Raw genomic sequence first — 23,563 nt, 5'->3', positions numbered from 1 at the left:
TGCATTTATTATGTTGGTAGCTATGGAAAAAGTGATTTCTGTGCGCGATGGCAGCAGCACATTCTGGGGAAAACCATGGCTGGCTGTTAGGTTTTTGTTGGAATTTTTTGGATGGTATGAATCGGTCTATGCCTACAATTAGCCATTTGATCAGGTTTGATACTATGGAGGACACATCTTTTTTAAACATGGAATGCAGTGGTAGATCGGATATAAGTATATGGAAGCTATCCCAGTCAACGGTAGAGTATCCATATACAGTACGGTTGAGAGGTACATCTCCAGACTTATTGCATTTCGTTTTTATCTTAACTGATACAACCTCGTGGTTAGAAGATCCCAGAGGAGACAGAACGGAACTTGAACATAGCTCAGGGGAAGTTGTGAGAAAAAGGTCTGACTGGAAGTATCGGGCACTCTGGTGGGTTCATGGACAATCTGGGTGAGGTCATAGGCAATGGCAAAATCATGACAGAACCTCCCCTCATCATCTGTCTTGTTAGAGTGGGTCAGCCATTCCGCATTGTGGACATTGAAGTCACCACAAATGTGGATGTTAGCTGAAGAGTGAGCAGACAGGATGTGGTAAATTTTTTCAGATATGTTCTTAAGGATAGAAACTCCGCTGTTGTGGAGGCAATAGAGAGCGAATATAAATGCAGTGGTGTAAGCAAGTGCAACCCGGAAGCACATATAAGGTAAATTAGGGTCTTCTCTGGAGATATCCCTACCACACGGAAAGCCATCTTTAATGTAGGCACATATTCCATTTCCATGGCGACCTTGGGGTCAGATTCAGATGTTAAGTTAGAATATCCTTTAATTATGAATTCGTCAAGGGAAGCGGCCGGCCTAATGCCAGTTTCACTTAGGAAGAATATGTCTGGTTTCGTCTCCTGTAATTGGGTTTCAACCTCTGGAAGGTTGGAACGTAGACCCCTGATGTTAGAGAAGGAGACATGATAGTAGGGGTCTACATTGGAGGATGGGGTTCTAGGTTTACACGTGTCATTTTTCTGGAGGTATTTCATGTTGAGGATTGGGATTTGTGGAACCGGTCGACAGACTTGATTAGAGCAGGACAGAGAGAGATGGTAAGAGAGAAAAGGAGAGGAAGATAAGGTAAAGCCGTAACAATTACCCACTAGTATGGCATCAAGAGACCCCACTCGAAACTACTGCATAGTCCAGAGTCAATTCACCAAATGGCAATAAAACAGCTCCAGTATTTTGCACCTACTGATAGGACAGCCTCCTTAGTAGTTAATCCAAGGTTCGGGGCCCCTGACTATAAGGCGGATAACGTTTACCTCCAGCTCCCTTACTAGTGACATGGCCACAAGGATAGACATAGGAACAGAAAATTTCTGACATCTCAGGCTACTGTTCACGAAATACTGTCGTCCTGGAGAGCAGCTTTTTCTTCACCGTTTGTCAGAAACATCACTCATTGTGACAAATAAGAGGAAGTGAGAGTAATGAGAACTGCCGATAACGCACCCACAATGCATTGTCTAGTCTCCATTTAAAAAAAAAAAAACGGGAGGTGTAAGGACTTATTAATATTTAATTAGTATAAGTCCGTCACTTTAATTTGAAATTTAAGATATTTGAAGATAAATTCCCCTCCCATAATTACGAATGAAAAAAATGGAATAGATATAGATTACTGTAATTTCCATTTAAGAGTGTTCATTTTTTCTTCTTCCCAAGAGACACTTCAAACAAAGAAATTATGACAATTTAGCACTGAAATAATGTTAAAGATACCGGTCTGGAGTTTCCACGTGTTCAGATATTCATTAAACTGATTTCTTCTTTGCCAAAAAGGCATTTCTATCACGTTGGAAAGTTTTTCCTTCACTGACACTTGTCATTCGAGTTTCGCTGCTATGGCGGAAGTGGTGGAGAATGGGTTATGGTGGGAGGGATCTTTCGTTTATATTTATAGAGCGAGTACAGCATTAATCCTAAAAAATGTTTTTTTTCTCGAGATGGGGGGGGGATATTCTAGACATTTTGCATTTAACTTCAAACTGTTCTTGCAGAAGTTTTCTTATCTGAGAAAAACCATAGCATCTCCAACCTGATTGAGTGTTGTTATTAAGGAGTTTATTGACTTTTTGTAAAGTGGTTCTCTTAAGCTTTGGCCCAGAGTAGTTAGGCCTTGCAACTTGTATGAGGCATAAACTGCATCAATTGCTTTTTTGCAGATTAGTAAAATATCTTCACAAAAAAATGAAAATTGTATCATCAAATGATTGTTTCAAGGTTAGTTATTTCCCAAAATTTTATTCAAATCCATGCGATATTCACAAAGTTATGACATTTTATTTATTATCAAGTAATTTATAGTGTCTATCGCTTTATCGCAGGTCTTTTAAAATGCCAAAAAAGGGGCAATTAATGATTATTGAAAAAGAAAGGATTGTTGCTGAACTCGCAGAAGGATTGTTCATCAAATATTTTGCTATGGAGCTGGAAAGGGATCCATTCATTCGTGAACAACCCCAACACCAAATCCAGAAAAGATAAGGGCACTAGGAGAAATCTTTCACATCATGATATTCGGAAAATTTGTAGGGAATCAACCAAAATCCAAACACCAGTGCTTCCATTTTTGAAAGAGCTAAAATCCCTCCAAGATTCAGCCAGGCCTGATATACTGTGTTGAATGAGATGGCAAGGAACATTAAAACTATTCCAAGGCCTCCATTGAGCAAACAAATGGCTTAGGCACAGAATTACATGAAAATGGGTTTCCAACATGTCTTGTTTATAGATGAGAGCCATGCTACTCTTGCCTGTCCGGATGGATGGGCTAAAGTTTGGAATTCGAACGGAACTCCAACCCCTTATAGAGTTCATCGCCAACAAGGAGGTGAAGGCATCATGTTTTGGGCAGGAATAATGGAGAATAAGTTGGTTGGACCATTCCGATTTCCAGAGGGTGTAAAACTTACCAGCAATGCATACACAACCTTTTTGGATAAACATTTGTCACCATGGCTTGATGACCTACCATTGTCACATCGCTTTCAGGTAATTTTTATGCATGACAATGCACCATCCCATTCTACTAGAGTGACTGCAGCCTTTCTTGAATCTATGGGCTTTTTTGGATAAACCCTCATGAACTAGCCACTGTGTTACATCTCTGGTCAATATTGAAAAGAGGTGTTTATGAAGGAGGAGAGCAATTTACTTCAAAGGATGGCCTGTGGAGGAAAGTAGTTGATGTCGCCAGAAGCATAACTCCTTTTCAGATCAAACAATTGACTTCTTCGGTGGACAAAAGGTTGTTTAAAAAAAGAAAATGGTGGATATGGCGATAATAATTAATTTATTTGAGGCTTAGGACCTAGAATGTGCTTTTGTTTATTATTCTTTAACAGAAAAATCTAATAAAAAGTAAAGTTTTCATGATTAGACATTTTATTTTTGCGTTAATTCAACATTTTAAGGGATCTGCAATAAAGCGATGGACGGTGGAACTTCCTTAATAAAGAATAAAATGTCATAACTTTGTGAATATCGCATGAATTTAAATAAAATTTGGGGAAATAACTAACCTTAAAGCGGGCATTTGATTATACAATTTTTAATTTTTTGTGACATATATGAAGTGAAATATTGATATTTTACTAATCTGCAATAAAGCGATTGACGCAGTTTAGAGAAGATTGTAGCTTCTCTTTTTCTTTATAATTTCCACTCCAACAATGCCCATCTCTGTCACCTGAATCTTGCCACACCTATTTTTTTTTTCAGTTTCTAGAATTGTGCAAACATAATGAGAATACCAGCTATGATTCTTTCTGCTAAATACTGCTTCCACATCTGTCATAATTTTCCAGATCATATCTCATAGGCTTTCCAAATTTCTTAATCTTATGTGAATCAACATGGTGCAGGTTATTCTTTTCTAATACTTTCCAGTCATAGATTGACATTTGAACTCTAAATCTATCAGCATTCGACAAAGAAACTTACAATGAGAAAAAAAATTATGTATTTTTCTTCAGATGTATAAAATTTTTGTCACAATTTACATATTGAGACAAAAATATTATTTCTCAAAAGTTAATGAGATAAAAATCATTTGTATAAATTTTTGTAAGAAATTATGTAAAAAAGAAGTAACTAGTATGTTAGTTATTAAAAATAAATATCAATATTAGAATAGGAACTCAATAACATTTTTGCTTAACTTTATGATTCCCTTTTTATATATTCAGCTTGGGTCGTATATACCATATACAGCAACAAATTGAACAATTTCCACATACCTGCCTCTGTAGATTGATGAAAATCAAGTGGCAAGGCAAGATACAAGGCAAATGTTTTAGTCCAGTCAAGTCTCCCATTTGTGTACATCATACTGCAATAGTGTGAGATTCATTAGGCAGGTCATATATGCCATTTGCCAGATTCAAGACTCAAAACAGCTCCTTTATAGTGAGCTAAGCCATACGCAAACAGCAGAAACGTTTCAAGGACTGCTTGAAAATGTACTTCAAACAGTTCAATTTGTATTCTGGCCTAAAAGGAGTGTTTCTGGCATATTGCAAACTAAAAAGGGATCACAGTTGCTGAACCTACACACATTGAAGAATGTGAAAGGAAACGTTCTATTCAAAAATACACAATAGTAAGCATAGTAAGCACTTCTGCTACAGAATCATCCCACGTGTATTCTACATGCAAGAGATACTTTAGAACTTTACAATAAAAAATAACAATTACAATAATTTTACAATACAAAATAACAATTACAATAAATTTTACAATACAAAATAACAATTACAATAAATTTTATAATACAAAATAACAATTACAATAATTTTACAATGAAAAATAACAATTACAATAACTTTTACAATACAAAATAACAATTACAATAACTTTTATAATACAAAATAACAATTACAATAACTTTTACAAGACAAAATAACAATTACAATAAATTTTATAATACAAAATAACAATTACAATAATTTTACAATGAAAAATAACAATTACAATAACTTTTACAATACAAAATAACAATTACAATAAATTTTACAATACAACATAACAATTACAATAATTTTACAATGAAAAATAACAATTACAATAACTTTTACAATACAAAATAACAATTACAATAATTTTACAATGAAAAATAACAATTACAATAACTTTTACAATACAAAATAACAATTACAATAACTTTTACAATACAAAATAACAATTACAATAACTTTTACAATACAAAATAACAATTACAATAAATTTTACAATACAAAATAACAATTACAATAAATTTTATAATACAAAATAACAATTACAATAATTTTACAATGAAAAATAACAATTACAATAACTTTTACAATACAAAATAACAATTACAATAACTTTTACAATACAAAATAACAATTACAATAAATTTTATAATACAAAATAGCAATTACAATAATTTTACAATATAAAATAACAATTACAATAATTTTACAATAGAATATAAGAATTACAATAATTTTACAATAAAAATAACAATTACGATAAATTTTACAATACAAAATAACAATTACAATAAATTTTACAAAACAAATTACAATTACAATAACTTTTACCATACAAAATAACAATTACAATAACTTTTACAATACAAAATAACAATTGCAATAACTTTTATAATAATTACAATAACTTTTACAATACGAAATAACAATTACAATAACTTTTACAATACAAAATAACAATTACAATGATTTTATAATACAAAATAACAATTACAATAACTTTTATAATACAAAATAACAATTACAATAACTTTTACAATACAAAATAACAATTACAGTAATTTTACAATACAAAATAACAATTACAATAAATTTTACAATACAAAATAACAATTACAATAACTTTTACAATACAAAATAACAATTACAATAACTTTTACAATACAAATAACAATTACAATAACTTTTACAATACAAATAACAATTACAATAACTTTTACAATACAAAATAGCAATTACAATAATTTTACAATAAAAAATAGCAATTACAATACCTTTAACAATACAAAATAACAATTAAATAATTTTACAATAAAAAATAACAATTACAATAATTTTACAATAAAAAATAACAATTACAATAATTTTACAATACAAAATAGCAATTACCATAATTTAACAATACAAAATAACAATTACAATAACTTTTACAATACAAAATAGCAATTACAATAAATTTTACAATACAAAATAGCAATTACAATAATTATATAATACAAAATAACAATTACAATAAATTTACAATACAAAATAACAATTACAATAATTTTACAATACAAAATAACAATTACAATAATTTTACAATACAAAATAACAATTACAATAATTTTACAATACAAACTAACAATTACAATAACTTTTACAATACAAAATAACCATTACAATAACTTTTACAATACAAAATAACAATTACAATAACTTTTACAATACAAAATAAAAATTACAATAACTTTTATAATACAAAATAGCAATTACAATAATTTTACAATACAAAATAGCAATACACAATACGTTTAACAATACAAAATAACTATTACAATAACTTTTAAAATACAGAATAACAATTACAATAATTTTACAATACAAAATAACAATTACAATAACTGTTACAATACAAAATAACAATTACAATAACTTTTACAATACAAAATAACAATTACAATAAATGTTATAATACAAAATAACAATTACAATAACTGTTACAATACAAAATAACAATTACAATAATTTTACAATACAAAATAACAATTACAATAACTTTTACAATACTAAATAGCAATTACAATAAATTTTATAATAGAAAATAACAATTACAATAAGTTTTACAATACAAAATAACAATTACAATAAATTTTACAATACAAAATAACAATTACAATGATTTTACAATACAAAATAACAATTACAATAATTTTACAATACAAAATAACAATTACAATAACTTTTAAAATACAAAATACCAATTAAAATAATTTTACAATACAAAATAACAATTACAATAACTTTTACAAGACAAAATAACAATTACGATAAATTTTATAATACAAAATAACAATTACAATAAATTTTACAATACAAAATAACAATTACAATAATTTTACAATACAAAATAACAATTACAATAACTTTTACAATACAAAATAACAATTACAATAAATTTATAATACAAAATAACAATTACAATAACTTTTACAATACAAAATAACAATTACAATACTTGTACAATACAAAATAACAATTACAATACTTTTACAAGACAAAATAACAATTACAACAACTTTTACAATACAAAATAACAATTACAATAATTTTACAATACAAAATAACAATTATAATGATTTTACAATACAAAATAACAATTATAATAATTTTACAATACAAAATAACAATTACAATAATTTTACAATAAAAAATAACAATTACAGTAACGTTTACAATACAAAATAACAATTACAATAATTTTACAATACAAAATAACAATTACAATAAATTTTACAATACAAAATAACAATTACAATAACTTTTACAATACAAAATAACAATTACAATAACTTTTACAATACAAAATAACAATTACAATAATTTTAAAATACAAAATAACAATTACAATAACTTTTACAATACAATATAGCAATTACAATAAATGTTATAATACAAAATAACAATTACAATCATTTTACAATACAAAATAACAATTACAATAATTTTACAATAAAAAATAGTAATTACAATAATTTTACAATGCAAAATAACAATTATAATAATGTTACAGTACAAAATAACAATTACAATAACTTTTACAATACAAAATAACAATTACAGTAACGTTTACAATACAAAATAACAATTACAATAATTTTACAATACAAAATAACAATTACAATAACTTTTACAATAACTTTTGGTTTGTTATTATTATTATTATTATTGTTATTATTATTATTATTATTATTATTTCTGCTAGTGTTGTTTTTATTTCTGTCCTGGTGTCCACTTTTTTTATTGTTTATTTTGTTGTTGTTTACATTGTTTTCATTTAGTATTTTGTTATTATGTGCCTTAATTATCATCTCTAAATTTTCGCAACAACTGTAAGATAACTTCAAGGTATTTTTATTGAAGATTTTGTGTAAGGGGTTGGTTGCGGGAAAGTGTTTTTCAATAAGATCTAGAAATTTCTTGCCAAGTTTTGTTTTTAACATTTGATTGTATGGGGCCGTATACCAAATTATAGTTCTTTTTCTTCTGTTTTTAATTTTATTATAGTTGTTGGTGTTAACAAACCAACCCCGGACAAGTACAACCATACCATAAATAAAAATACTAATAACGAACAAGATAAATGCAATTGTAGACACCGCACACTTTGCCCAGTCCAAAACAAATGTCTAACAAAAAGCGTAGTCTATCAAGCAACAATATTTGCAAAAGAAAACCCGAATAACAAAAAATATTACATAGGCATGACTTCCTTAGATTTCAAAACCCGATACTATGACCACAAAAGCACATTCAAAAATAAAAAACACTGTATAAAAACAACACTAGCAAATAAATACTGGGAACTCAAAGAAAGCGGACATTCGCCGGTAGTCGAATGGAAAATAATAAGACAAGCTACCACATGCAGACATTTAGACGACCCATGTAAATTATGCCTCCATGAAAAATTTTCTATCCTGTACTTTAAAGAACCTCAAAATCTATTAAACTGTAGGCGGGAAATAGCAAACAACTGTGTTCACAAAATAAAACTTACTCTAGGATAGCGATACAAAATAGCTTTAAAACTAACAATAACAATAGAAAACAAACAAATAAATAAATTAAATAAACATGAATATACATAAACGATCACACGCATATGTGTGTATATATATATATATATATACACAATAATGCACATATACATATATATATATATATATATATATATATATATATATATATATATGTATGTATATGTGCATTATTGTGTACACATAGGTATATTTATATGTATATAAAAAAAAAAAAAAAAAGAAGCAGAACGGCCACCTAAAACCACTAACCTAGCTCTAAAACAGATCCTTTGTTTGATAAAATGCATGCCCATTGGCTGGTAGGAAGGAGTGCGGTGGATACTAGAAAGCTGATTGGCCAACTAGTAATCATCAACATGTATAAAAACAAGAAGCAACGACAGAATTCACGCATAAGCCTGACGAATCCTATAGTTGGATGAAACGCAGAATATTCAGTGTAGCTTAATCGCCATATATATTTTATAAATTACTATATATATATATATATATATATATATATATATATATAAATAAAATAAAAAGCTCTGTGTGTGTGTGTCTAGTCATGAATAGGCTCCTATATGGTTGACTATTTTAAAAAAACTGATTATATATAATGATAGAAGATGCATTGAAACACAGGAATGGGTATGTTTGATCTAGCAGAACAGTCGTTCATTAAAATTGTGGGGTCTGTGTTCGCGCCTGGTCCACAAAGTATGGAAGTAAAAAATTAAAAAATTAAAAAAAAAAACCGTTTACAAGTGTTTTTGATATAGATGTACATAAGAATACTTTGATAACTTTGTTTTAACTTAAATAGGGATGGTGTAATAAAATTGTGGGGTCTGCGTTCACGCCTGGTCTCCATGGAATGGAAATAGGCACAAACTTTAATAAAGACTTTTCAGCCAGCCCTCACAGGTTTAGACCTCGGCATGTGGTCATATCTGTAGCCATCTCTAATCCCAGACCAACCTTCCCTCCACACTTATCGCTTCTCTGGGCAGAGAGATAAACTGATAGTGAAATGGGTTGGTGAGGACAATTACAACCAGAAACGCGTGCATCAAATCCATAGCTTGGTGAAAATTTAAGTGATGCTGCTCTGGCTTCCAAATCCATGTATATCATGCAGCAGTATAACATTGCCTTAGGGATGAGATTGTCACACAGTGCATAATTAAAATGATTTTTCTTTGTAAAGTGACTTCTTTTGTTTTCAATGATTTGTGTTATTTCTGACTTAACTAACCTAAACAGATAATTACTTTGCAAGTTTCTGATTTCTTGAATTATTTGTTTTAATTATTTCTGGTGTTAGAAAATATTCCAATGGTTTGTCTATCTTACTAGAAGCGTCTGAAGTCTCATATTCCCAAAATATTTCATAAGCATTGAAAAGTGGTCAATAATTCGTCTTGTCTTTTTTGAAATGAAGAAGCAAAATATTTTAAAGTTCAGTGTTGGGCTTCTGAAGTACAAGTTAAAAGGGCAAAGCTATTATTATGTTCAGGAAACCAGTCTCCAATTCAGGGATATTACACCACACTTTGAAACTAGGCCATATTTTGTTTTGTTTTTTTTTTTAATTCCCCATTAAATTTTGACCCAAAAAATGGTACAACAAGCCATATAATCCTACTTTCAAAAATTACCTTAATTGGCCCGAATGGGAAAAAACTCTTCATGAAGGCTTGAACAGTTTCATAGTGATAGGAAGAAATGCTTCACACAAAAAAATGAACATCTATAGTTGTGAAAAATTACTAAAATTTAAAGAAAAAATAATGTAAACCAAAAAAATACATCCATATATTTTCTTTTTGCTGATTGTATTTGGAAAAATGTCTCTTAATGGAGATAAGGCAAGTGAGAGTATATTTCAGTCATTGAATAAGTATTTTGCCACCTTCCTCTAAATTGTGAAATCCAATATTAATCAGGATAAAATATGAAAATCAAAGAAATTGATAGAAAGTAAAATTTTGTTTTCTAATAACAAACTAATAAAACCATAAAGTATAAACTAAACAGACTTATGTATGTGCCTTTTGTTACCAAAGCTATCGTCACAAAGATTTGGAAGAAAATAGTCATTACTTCATATATAAAATAAATGAAATGTTTTATTTGTATTTATTATTAGCAGGGAGACTTGACGTTGCCTAGGATTTAATGAGGATCAACCAATGTTTCATCTTCTCATATTTTATTGTCATCAAAATCTGTGAAATCGCTCATTTTTCAATCAAGTCAATTAATTGTCTGCTCTAGTTGGGGAACCACCAATATGCACCAGGAGGAAGCATCACATGTCCTCCTGCAATGATTTAGTCCATTGCACTGTAGAGAATCTAATGTTGATTTTTTTTATTTAAGTTTATTTTTTAACTGACCTCCTCATCTGAAAATCTTAGGAACTAAAAATGTTATTAATATTCATTGCTATGTGGAATTTGGTTCGTCTTTGCATATTTTTCAACAAATTTGCTTTCTTTTGATTTTGTTATAAATTATATTGACACAATTCTATTATCAAGTTGAAACTCATAAAAATGTAAAACAAATTTAAAAACTTATTGTTTTGCATAAATTTTTAAATTTGTTTTACATTTTCAGTTCAAAACAAAAAATTGGTTATTTTATCTTAAACATTTTTTCTCAACGGTAATATAATCATTCTATTAATCATAATAGTCTTGAACATAATTTTGGTTTTTAAATTAGGAATGTAATCGGTATTTAGTTTGTCTTTGCTTTCTTTTGATTTTGTTATAGATTTTGTTGTTGTTTGTAAACTTGTGTTTTTGTAAAAAAAAAAAAAAACTGAAAATAAAGAAAAACAATCAAAATATACCTTCAAATTAATTCCAACTTAATTTAAACAATTTTTACACATTTTTTTCCTCAATGACACTTAGCTTTTTCTGTATTGCACGTTTTTGTATAAAAATGTATTTTTAATATTTACATTTTTATAGTTTTGTAACTTTTTGAAAGTTACTTCTATATGAAAATACAGAGTTGATTAATATGAAGCTTCTAACATATAATGCATCAAACTATGAGCCAATCAAAGAAATTGCTTTATTCAGTTATTGCAAACAATTACAGATGGACAATACTCTTTTATGGTATTTTTATTTCCATGTGAAATTAGAAGGGAATCATATTTTAAAATAAGTAAGAGTATTTTCATTGTTTATTATTTTTACTCCATAAATTTGTATTTTACAAAACAGATGTATTAGTTTGTGTTAATTATTTTTTGTAAATTTTTATTGCTCATTGATATTGTAAGATTTGTACTTTTGTATTTAATATCATTTTAATAAGAAGAAAGTTGATTAAAATTGAAAAAAAAACGTTTTTATAAGACAAAAAACTTCAAATGTCATTGAATTCTTTCATTTATTGCAACAATGAATAAGTATTTTGAAACAAAAGCGAAAAACTTATATCACTTTGTAATGCTATGTTTTCTCTTTTTTCTTTTTTTCATATTGTTAAGGTCCCCAAGTAAACGATATGCTCGACGAACTGTTGGTGGTGTAACTCGAGGTGCAATATCTGAGGAGCGGAATATTATAGATGGTTGCCGGAATCTCCCCAAATCCCACACATTTGCAGCTGGTTCTTCAAACTCTTACCAATCCTTCAATCGCTGTGATGCATCACTCAGATCAACATTACCTTGTGATTATAAATCGCGGATGACTTGGACAGATAGTAATCGCTCTGAAAAGTCAGATGAGTAGGGGTTTTTTCTCTTATTTTCTATTATTCATAAATGAAATTTATATATAGTAATTATAAAAATAAATGTTGTCATAAATATAATTTATTGTATTTACCTGTCATAACATTTGGCATCTCCTAATACAGCTGCTGACAGTTTTTTCTATTTATGTCACAATGTGTGCTGTTCAGACTATTCTCACTTGCGCAAAAACTGAAAGGTTCCATTTCAAAAAGGATTTGCACAAATACTCACAAACAGCCGTAATTTCACCCAGCTCGACATGCATTCCTCTCCCCCACAAGTTCACGAGGAATTTCGGGTGAGTGACATGACAAAGAATGCTGTTCACTCTACACTCTGAAACAATAGAGAAGAGGGTTGGTGTACTTATGTCCTAGTGATGAGAGGAGACATTTACATTAGCTATCTCCCCCACCCACGGCGAGTTTTTTGCGGGCACGACAAAAGAATTCTGTACAAAAGTCCTCTGAAGCTATATACACTGTACAATGTTGACTGGTGATGAAATCATTAGTCTTGGTTGCGCCGGGGCCGCAACCTACTTGCTGGTGCAGTTTCTAAAGCACCAGGAGCGTTGTCGCATCAGTCGGCTCAAAGCCCTGGGGGCCTTCTTGGCAATTGCATGCGTTCTTGGGGGTGGTGTTGTTTCCAGCTTCAACGTTCTTGGGAGTGGTCACATGTGCAACCGGTAAGGAGTTCTCGGGAGTGCCAGAATCTCTAGCTGGGTCAGAAGCATGAGGAATAGTTGGAAGGATCTCAGAAGGGCTCGATGACGCGTCATAAAAATCTTTATCGCCAGACTTACGTATGGGACTATCTGTTGGATTACCAGCATGGACTTCTGGCAGGGTGGCAGGAGAGTCCTCTGGCACCTCTGGTAGATAGCCTGGTGACTGGTAAGGATTCTATCACGTCTTCACTAGTTGTGGTCCTGAAAGGTTTGAATTTCCGAAGGTGTTATTGGTTTCTGAGCGTGAGTCTCCCAGAATCATCTATCTTGACCACATATTGGTGAAATTGTCTCACCTCCACAATGGTGCCTGTTCGTTCCCAGCGTTTAGGGTGATTTCCAGTTAGGTTTTGAATATACACATGATCCCCCACGCTTAGAGGGGGCAAAGATCTTGTATGCTCGCTCCACTTTTCATGCTCAAGGGAGTGACGTTTTGCTAGTGCCTTCTCCCTGTTTACGAGTATTTCAGACCATGTGGGATGGGGGCAGTACCGACCCATTGGGATCAGGATGGGATCTCTAATGGGTCGTCCAAAAACTATAAGGGCAGGGGATGCTTTCGTCTCTGGGTCGATGAAGTTGCGGTATATTAGCATCGCCCATTGAAACTTATCCACAACAGCATAGATGAGTAGCACACCTTTCCTTAATCGATGAGGTATGGGTGAAGAGACTGACAAGGGTTGATTACACACGGCACTGACGATCTTGATGAAGTCTGAGTGTGGCCTCCAAGTTCCATACAAGTTTAGTTTCACTAAAAAATGCTGTTCACTCTACACTCTGAAACAATAGAAAAGAGGGTTGGTGAGCTTATGTCCTAGTGATGAGAGGAGACATTTACATTAGCTAATCATTGCAATGTTTCTGGATTTATATCTATAGTATAGAGGCAAAATGTGGAAAACGTGTCTGTTTTACACACACACACACATATATAGAGACCACCTTTTGGTTGAAACCTTGGCATGTTGATGTAAACCATCTTTTCTGATTCTATTCACTTTATATACTCCAAACAAAAATACCTGTTTGTATTTTTCATTGTATATTAATTTATTCTTAAGTCTCCTATTTTTTAAAAGTGTGTTTAGCATCTTATTTTGTTTATTTTGCTGGAGTTACTAGATATTCGATGTTCTACTAATTTACTTGAATACTGTCATGTATATATATATATATATATATATATATATATATATATATTTAAAAAAAAAAACTCTAAACATTTTGAGTAAATTAAAAAAAAAAATTACATTTTCTCAGTTTTCCACCTCTGAACAAACATCAAAAGTAACAAACAAGATCCACAAAGTTTTAGTTGTATACTAAACCCCTAGGGTTCTAGACATGAATCTAGATAAAGGATCTCTTATCTTCCCTATTCTCTTATTTGGTGGATGTGTCATTATTTTGTGACATCATCTATTCATGTCTGGTTATTTTCATTTCTGTTTTTTAAAACTAATTTTTGTAAGGTAATGTTGTTGTAACCTTTGGTCATGAAGTTATTGGCTATAAATAGCTTCCAAAACTTTCAATTTTTTAATATGGTTGTCTTCAAGTTCAATGTAAACAAGTTTGTGTTCGAAATTCGGAAGAATTTGATTCTTTAAGGAGCTTAAACGAAATTTCTACCCAATTTCCACCACTAACGATCACTACACTGTTGTCTCATTGACCAATGTACACTCAACTCTTATCCTTGAGTGGTCTTCGAGCCTTGATAAGTCCTGGCTCTCTTTAAAAAAAAATTTAAATAAGGAAAACTTGAGAATTTACTCAGAATTTTAAAGATTGAAATTACTTTTTATTCGATAGTTTAAATGCTTCCAAATCCTTTTTAAAGTTTAAAGGGTCACAAAATAATTCATTGGTAACTATTAAAAAAAATTAAAATGCTAACTTATTCACAAATAAACATAAATGCATGGTGATGGTTTTAATTGCATAATTGAATAATTTTTTTAATAGGATGTATTTTTTTATAAGTTTTTTGTACTTTATGCTATTGAATTTTTATTTCAATAAATAATTAATAGTAAGTTGTAATAATTTATAAGTTATCTACCTACTATTATATAAAAGGAACTTTGTGTGTATGTAAGTTAATTTCCTACGAATTCGCAAATGGCGAGACCGATTTAAAAAAAATTTCATATGAAGATACTTGATGTGTCTGGGAGTGTTCTTATGTAGGTTTTGTATCAGAATGCATCTGATATGTATCGAAAATCAATTAAAGAAGGAAGTCTGATTTTGACCAAGGTTAACACTTTTATATAGCCTAACATCCCAAGTGCATTTGAGAAGTTTTATCACCGCACAAGCAGAAAGGCCCAGTTTATAAAATCAACTGTAGATTCTTTATAAGGCAGAGGCACGTTTGAAATGGATGTTTTTAGAGCTCAATTGAACCATAATAGTTGACTTTTGTATGTTTAACTTTAATTCAAGTGATTATGTAAAAATAATTTCATAAAAATCAACATTTGGTTCTTTGATAAGGCTGGAGCCCATTCAAAATGTTTCTATTTAGAGCACAATTGAACCATGATACTTTTAAACTTTAAGCCATTATTTACAGATAATTTTGTAAAATCAACAATATATTCCCTCCAGTACAATGTCGGCTACAGTGAATTGGAGACCAAGTCATTGACGGGAGGCATGTGAAGCTTTTATTTTTTTTTTTTTACATGGAGGTCACCACTTATCAAGGCCCGGAAGCCACTCAGGGATAAGGATTATTGCGTGTACAGTAATCAATGGGATAGTATCGTAGTAATCATCAGCATTAGAGATTCGACAAAGGGTCTTACTTAAGGGGGCGGTTTGTCAGGAATTTGTTTATGTTGTACTTGAAGACATCCAAGGTGTAGTCAGGTGGGAAACAGGCAATTGGAAGAGAGTTCCACAGGCGTGCACTTCTAAGAAAGAAGCTCTGCTCGTGGAATCTCCGCTTGGATTTTTTTGCTTCCTTCTGATACACTTTGATTAAAAAATGTGCAATTTCACCAATTGCGATAACAATAAAGGTATGGGAGGGTGAAACATTTATTGATTCTCATTCAATCTTGGACAACGTCAGGGCTCCCTGCTTAAAGATAAGAACACAAACACAGGAAATGGTTACACAATTTTATTAATCTAGAGATAAACAGACAGTTAAACACATTGCAGAGAGTTTTGATGAGTGAACCTTTGTAGGCCTATGTGACTTATTTATAGCTGCTGATATATTAGACAAGAAAACGGAGTATTTAACGGGAAAGTGGAGGGGAGGCCAACTGGTTGTTATCTTGTCATTGGTTCTGTTTAATTGTTTATCAGGCTGCTTCTGCTGCTGATGATGATGACGATGATTATGATTATAGTTAATGGAAGACAAAATAGCCCAGGCTTATGGACTGCTTATTATTATGAAATGTTTGGTGACTGGATACGGAGAATAATTTCATACCCATTGTATCGCTGTTTGAATAAGCCTCCTCATAGGTAACTTTTGTGCATTTATATCGAAAAGTCGACATCTAATCAAACTATATTATTACAAGCCGCATTGATATAGGTGAAGGCATATAAGCTTGTGTGCAGGGCTAGGTGTATCAGAATTTTTGTAGGAATTTTTGACACCCCTAACACGAAACTGCGAATAAAATATAAAAAAAACTCGTAATTTCTCTTTTAAAAGTGGGTTGTTTATTTTCTTTATGGATTATACTTCCAAAATGAACTATTAAAGTTGTTTTAAAGTAATAGAAATATTTTTTTAATTTTTTTTAAAAAACAGTAATGAATTTTACAAACTCAATATTTTTCAATTTTTAAACTTTAAAAATCTATCAAAATTTTTCTATTGATTCTATTTTTACAATATTTTCAGGGTCAATGTGAAATTTTATGGTCTTTCCAATAAACCGAATATAATATTTTATTTTAGACAAACGTTTTTTTTTTTAATTCACGCCCCCCTCCCCACATTTTCAAGTGTCTATTAAAAAGTAAATAATTTATTCACCAAAGTTTTATATATCACAAATTGAAGAGAAAAGGTCAATAAATAATATATTCAAATGTAAAACAAAAAAAAAAGTAGTGTTTTTTAGAAATTTACCTGTAAAGTTCGAAGTTTAAAACCTTTTTTTTTTAAACCATGTTGTGTTTGCGGGGGGGGGGGGGATACCCGGCGTTGCCCAAGTGTTTGTAGGTGTGTGTATGAGGGGGGATAAGTAATAACCCTGAAACGATGTTAAAAAGAAACAAAAACAAAAAAAACCGTTGTGTGTATAGGGGGGGGGAGTAAACTAAAGAATAAGCGAAGTAAAAAAAAAATAAAGAAACGTTTCCCGCGTGTCTAAAGATGTTTTTTTTTTGTAAAAACTTTGATCATTAATATTTTTTGTAAGCGTATTTTTTTTTTTTACTTCACAGTTTTAGCTGGTTATTTTTCATTTAACTATCGTATCTAACTATTTTTAATGTGCTAATAACTTTGGTAACGTTGTCATAGCATAGAAGTTCATAGTTTAGCTTGTGTGAGGGTTAAATTTTTTTTACCGATAACAACATTTTTAAATTTTAAATTCAGACTGCCATTAGAGCTTGCTGACGTCAAAGATCACGTGACATGACTCAGCGGGTTTTAAATACAAGTTGACCCAAAATAAACGGCCCCGTGTATACTTTATGTAGAAGAGTTGGCGCCCGTATTTTTTGGGGCAGTTATAAATCGATTTAAAAATATGTAATGTTTAACATTAAAATATCACTTTTTTGCCCCCCCCCTGCAGAAAATCGATCAGTTGACGCACTTCTGATGGTCCCTTTGGGCTAATTTTTCGATATTTGTCGTCCGGAGGGTGGGGCTTTAATATGATATCAAGTTTATGAATTTTTGTTCCGTCGGTCAAAAGTTTTTAGCAGACACACAAACATACATACATACGTACATTTTCGCTTTTATATATATAGATAGAAGATGATGTTTCTTGTTTGTTATTTACTACACTAGTTACTATAACATTTTACTTTTTGCGGGTACACTGTTTTTGTTTTGTTTTTCAATTATTATTTAGTGAAAATATATCCATTCTGCTATTCAAAAAGTGACAAATTTTAATCTTCATTGAGATGCAATGGTTAATGATTAGATAGTGTTTAAAGGTATATTTCATGATGCACAACCTGTCTCTTTCTCTCTCTCTCTCTCTCTCTCTCTGTATGTATGTGTGTATATATATATATTCCAATATTTACTGTAACTGTTCCATGTGTGATTAGAAATTGGTATTAGTATAACAATATATTTATGGCAGTTAAGGCTACACATATACATTTAAGTTAAATGAAACATCTTTTAATTATTTTTCTATGTAGAAAAAAGAACTTATGAAACAATTTATTTGTTTTTTCTGACTGCATAATTTATTTCTATATTTGGATTATCTGTTCTAATTTTATTAATTACTAATGGAACCTCTGTCCCAATATTATCTGGGGAAATTGAGAACCCAAAACACTTATACTACTTCTATCCCTGAAACACATTACATTGCAAGTTGTGTTTTTTTCTTTATAACTAATTGTTATTTTATCAGCTTGGATGTATAGAGGTGTGTAAAAAAAAAAAAAAAAAAAAAATCTCCAAATTCTTTGAATTATGCAAATAGTTAAAAAGTAAGAATTTAAATTGCCAAAATTTGTTTTCTATTGGACATTTTTCTTTTAAAAAGTGGGTCAGAATGTCAAAATACGGATCTTGTTTTATTTTTGTACTAGGGAGTAATCACTTATCAAGGTATGAAGATCATTTAAGGATAAGAGTTAATGAATGGTGGTCACTGGGACACTGTTGACGCAGTGACCACCATCCGCTCATTAATTCTTATAATAGTAATCGTTATTTGTAGAAATTGGATAGAATTAAATTTAAGGGAACGGCTCAACAAGAACTTGTTTAGGTTTGATTTGAAGACAACTGTATTGTAGTCAGCTGGAAAGTAGATCAGTAGAACAGAGTTCCACAGGCGGGCAGTTCTAGGAAAGAAGCTTTGTTCATGAAATCTACATGTAGATTTAAGCACAGATAGAAAGTGGGAGAGATTGTTGATCATAGTTGTAGTTCGATGAGTGCTTTTTGTGAAAGTTTGGCATGGGAAGACCATAGATTGGAGCTCATATGAGCACTTACTATGAAAATAACGATAGAGTAGAGACAGGCTCACAATGTCTCCTCTGTGGGAAAGAGGTTGGAGGGAAGAAAAAATGGGAATCATCTACTAGGTTTTGGAGCTGGTTTTTAATTTTGTCAAGGCACGGTAGGGTGCTCTGAGCAGCTCCTGCCAGATGTGGCAACAGTACTCCATTTTAGGATATGTGTGATTCTTATACAGGTAGAGAATTGTGTCGGGAGAGAGATACTTTCTGGGGCGGTAGAATGATGCAATCATGTTCAAGAAATATAGTATATATTTATTTTATAAAGTTCATATTTACTTCCCTCCCGACAAGGGCAGAGTTAGACACCAGGTTGGTTTTTAATGTGGGGAAAATCTAGCTCCCCCAATAGGGGTACTCTGGAGAGAAACAAAAATTTAAATTGTCTCAGGTCAAGAAGGATTTCTTCTCCACTGACCAAGAAGAGAAAAGATGAAGTGTAGAATCAGAACATGTACTATTACTATACTATGATCTTGGTTCAAAGGCTAAGGAAACTTGGTACTCTTATGTAAAATTCTGGCTGTTTCTGATTATGCAGTCAGATTTTATGTATCTTTTTTATTTTAAACCATGTATTATAAATTTAATGTGTAAATTCCAAAGTTTTAAGAACTAGCACATTGTATCATAAAGGTTTTTTTTTTTTTTCTTTTTCAAGGATAAGGGTTAATGGGTATACATTAGTCAATGTGATTATAGCGTAGTAAACATAAGTAGTGGGAATTTTGTAAATTGGATTACTTAGGGGGACGGTTTATCAAGAACTTGTTTATGTTGGACTTGAAGACAATCAGATTGTAGTCAGCTGAGAAACAGGCAAATGGAAGAGAGTTCCACAGATGTGCAGTTCTAAGAAAAGTTTTTTTCATGGAATCTACATTTAGGTTTAGGCACAGATAAAGAGTGTGGGAAATTATTGATAGCGGTTTTAGCTAGACGAGTGTTTTTCATGAAGGTTTGGTGAGGTGGGGGGGGGGACCATAGATTGAAATTCAGATGAGCATTTGCCATGAAAATAACGATAAAGCAGAGACAAGCTTGCTACGTCTCTTCAGTGGGAAAGAGGTTGTATGGAAGAGAAAAGGGCATCTCCCACTAGGCTACGAAGTCTATTTTGAACTGAGTCAAGGCAGGACAAGGTGCTTCTAGCAGCTTATTCTGCCCAGATGTCGCAACAGTACTCCATTGTTGACCATACCTGGCTTTTATAAAGGTAGAGAATTGCATCAGGAGTGAGATATCTACTGGAGCAGTAGAAGGATCCCACCATTTTTCCAGCGACCTTGGCAACAAATTTGATATGCATGTTCCGTTTCAGATCAGGAGTAAAGGTCAAGCCCAGAAGCTTGTCAAAACATGAAGCCTCCCAAAACAAGAGCCGCTCATTTCAATTGATGCCAGATGGGGATCAGAGCATTAATGATGTAAAGATAGAGGCTTGGTTTTAGATGCATTAAAAGTAACCAGCTATCTCTTTCCCCATTGTACCACATGCTCAAGATCAGAGGAGAGAGAATCAGAGAGAACTTAGTCGTTTACGGTCTTTGATGTGCTACCATAGATGGTAGTGTCGCCAGCATAAATGCCTATGAATGATGTAAGGATGTGGTTTGGAAGATCATTAATGTAGATCAGGAAGAGAGTTGTGTCCAGGATGGATCCCTGAGGGACTCCAGCATTAATACTGAGAGCTTCTGATTTCCGCCCATCAACCACTACTCTTATGAGCCTATCAGAGAGAAATGATTTAATAATTGAGAAGATATTTCCAGCTATACCATAGTTGGAGATCATGTGAAGTAAACCTTTATGCCATACCTTATCAAAGGCCTTTGATATGTCGAGCAATTGCCCTAGAGAGGAAGCCTCACTCAAGAGATTCGCTAATTCTATGAGATATAACTGTAGATCTAGCAGAACGGAAACCATATTGTATGTCACTAAGAAGGTTATTTTTACTGAGATGGTTAATTACTTCTCTATTTAACACAGATTCCAGCAACTTACTCATAATGCACAGGAGACTTATTGGTCTGTACTGAGAGGGAGATGAGCGATCATCTGAATTCTTAAATACAGGGCATAATTATGAGATTTTCCAAGGTTTTGCGAAGCATTTCTCCTTAAGACAATGCTTAAATTACTTTGTAAGTATGGGCGCTAGTTCTGGTTGAATCCTTTTGAGCACTATGATTAGAATGCCATCAGGGCCAGTTGCTTTACTGGAATCGAGATTGTTGATTAGCTTGGCAACATTACGTACAGATATTTGTATGCTGCATAGTGTGTTTTCAGATACATGAGGAAATACTGGGTGTTGACAGCCTTGGTCGTAAAGGGTAGAATTAGCTGCAAATACCTTGGCAAAGAGTTTGGCTTTGTCTGATGCTGACAAGATTACTTCAGGTCCATTGATGATAGTTGGGATAGAGCACACACTTCTGTTCAGGATTCTGGTATTTCAATATTAATTTTTTTTTATTTTTTAAGTTACTTTTTACTATCTACATAACAGTAACCACACTATTAATGTTTTAAAGATATTGTGTAACTTGAACAAAACAGTTTTTAAAGCAGTACATTGAAATATTTCTTCCAACAAGCTTTTGGAAAATTATTTTCAGTGCTTCTCAATAATATACTGGAAAAAAATTTGATAAACACTTTCATCCAAACTCTAAGACAAGTGGCAACGTCCCCTCCCAAGAACATGGTTACATCTACTAAACTAAAACAGTTATACATCATTCAAACACTATTTGGTCAGAAAGTGGGTTACAGACAGGATTATGCATGTCACTTATACAGCCAACGACTTGTAATATAAAAATTATAAAAGTACATATTTCTACTTCTGGGTTCTGTTTAATAATTGAAATTACAGCAAAATCACTGACAACTGAACTAATTCATCTTTTACACAAGATAGAGATTTACTATGCTTGTCTCCTTGCTATTTTCTTTGTGGCATTTTTTCCTAATTATTCATTTATTCTATTTTTACAGTGCATTGTTACTCATATATGAAAAAAATACAACTTCAAAAAGAGCATTTTTGTTTCAATTTACAAGTCATTGCATTGCAAAATGTTTTTCTTTTATGCTGACCTTTTGGCTGATATAAAAAATCTGATATTGCACTTCACCTTTTCTGCTCTGGCAGGGAGAACTCCTTCTTGACCGAGACAATTAAAATTTTTGTCCTAATCTAGAGTGCCTATTTTTGGGGCAGCTAGATTGACTAACATTAAACATTAACATTGACCTTATATCTAACTCTGCTCTTGTGTGAAAGCAAATCAATAGAGACTTAGAATTAAAAGTATAACTGAAATGTAAACACTTCTGTTATTTACCATCATCACTTGTTTTCATCCTTTTTTCTTTTTATTGTGTACAATTAGTAATCTTTTTACTAGAGAATTTCATTATTTTGAAGAGAAATCTTTTTCAAATATTTCACGGTGGAAGGGGTTATTTTCCTTCATAAATTTAATGTAAAATGATCATCAATTTCTGTAAAGTACTCCTTCAAGTAGGTGGGTTTTACTCGCCTGAAGAGCATATCCATATATATTGATCCTCAATGAAATAAGGTGTTAACCTGTGTGTGTGGGGGGGGGGCAACTGAAACATTCCTCTCGGTTCCAATAGAGGATTGGGTGGTTGATTGACTGATTTAGTCAAATTCCTTGTCAGTGGTCATGCTGCTGATTGCTTAGGGGATGGAAGGCTTGGTATACAACATCAAGTTGCTATCATCCTTATCTCTGTTGTGACTTGGATGACTAGGAACCCTAAAGCAGTCATCCTTGTAAATTCTGTATGTATTGGCCCTTAACTGAGAGCCAGCAATCTTTTGAATGTGAATCGTTTTGCTTGGATAAAACCAAGTACCGTTCACACTCATTATTTTTTTTTTGTAGGAGGTACACAATGTCTCCAATATCAATTTTACATATCAGGCCTACATGAGCATTTGGGAACCATTCAC

The 23,563-nt window shown here is 31.6% G+C and overlaps 1 protein-coding gene across 9 annotated transcripts in view; it reads left to right on the top strand.

Moving 5' to 3' along the window:
- Positions 1-23,563, top strand: part of LOC145292010 (tyrosine-protein phosphatase non-receptor type 4-like) — a 973,203-nt gene that overhangs the window by 608,998 nt on the left and 340,642 nt on the right. For all 9 annotated transcript variants that reach the window (XR_013869534.1, XM_080138005.1, XM_080138003.1 and 6 more), the window contains one exon: positions 12,363-12,605. Coding sequence is in view for 8 of the 9 variants with exons in the window: in XM_080138005.1 (XP_079994131.1) it covers positions 12,363-12,605 (243 nt within the window). In the remaining variant the exon portion in view is untranslated. The remainder of the gene's footprint in view (positions 1-12,362; positions 12,606-23,563) is intronic.

Source organism: Euprymna scolopes, chromosome 13, assembly GCF_053919585.1.
Source record: "Euprymna scolopes isolate OS-2025 chromosome 13, ASM5391958v1, whole genome shotgun sequence".
Lineage (NCBI taxonomy): Eukaryota > Metazoa > Mollusca > Cephalopoda > Sepiida > Sepiolidae > Euprymna > Euprymna scolopes.
The sequence above is the reverse complement of the archived record's forward strand: the minus strand, read 5'-3'. Positions and strand labels throughout refer to the sequence as shown.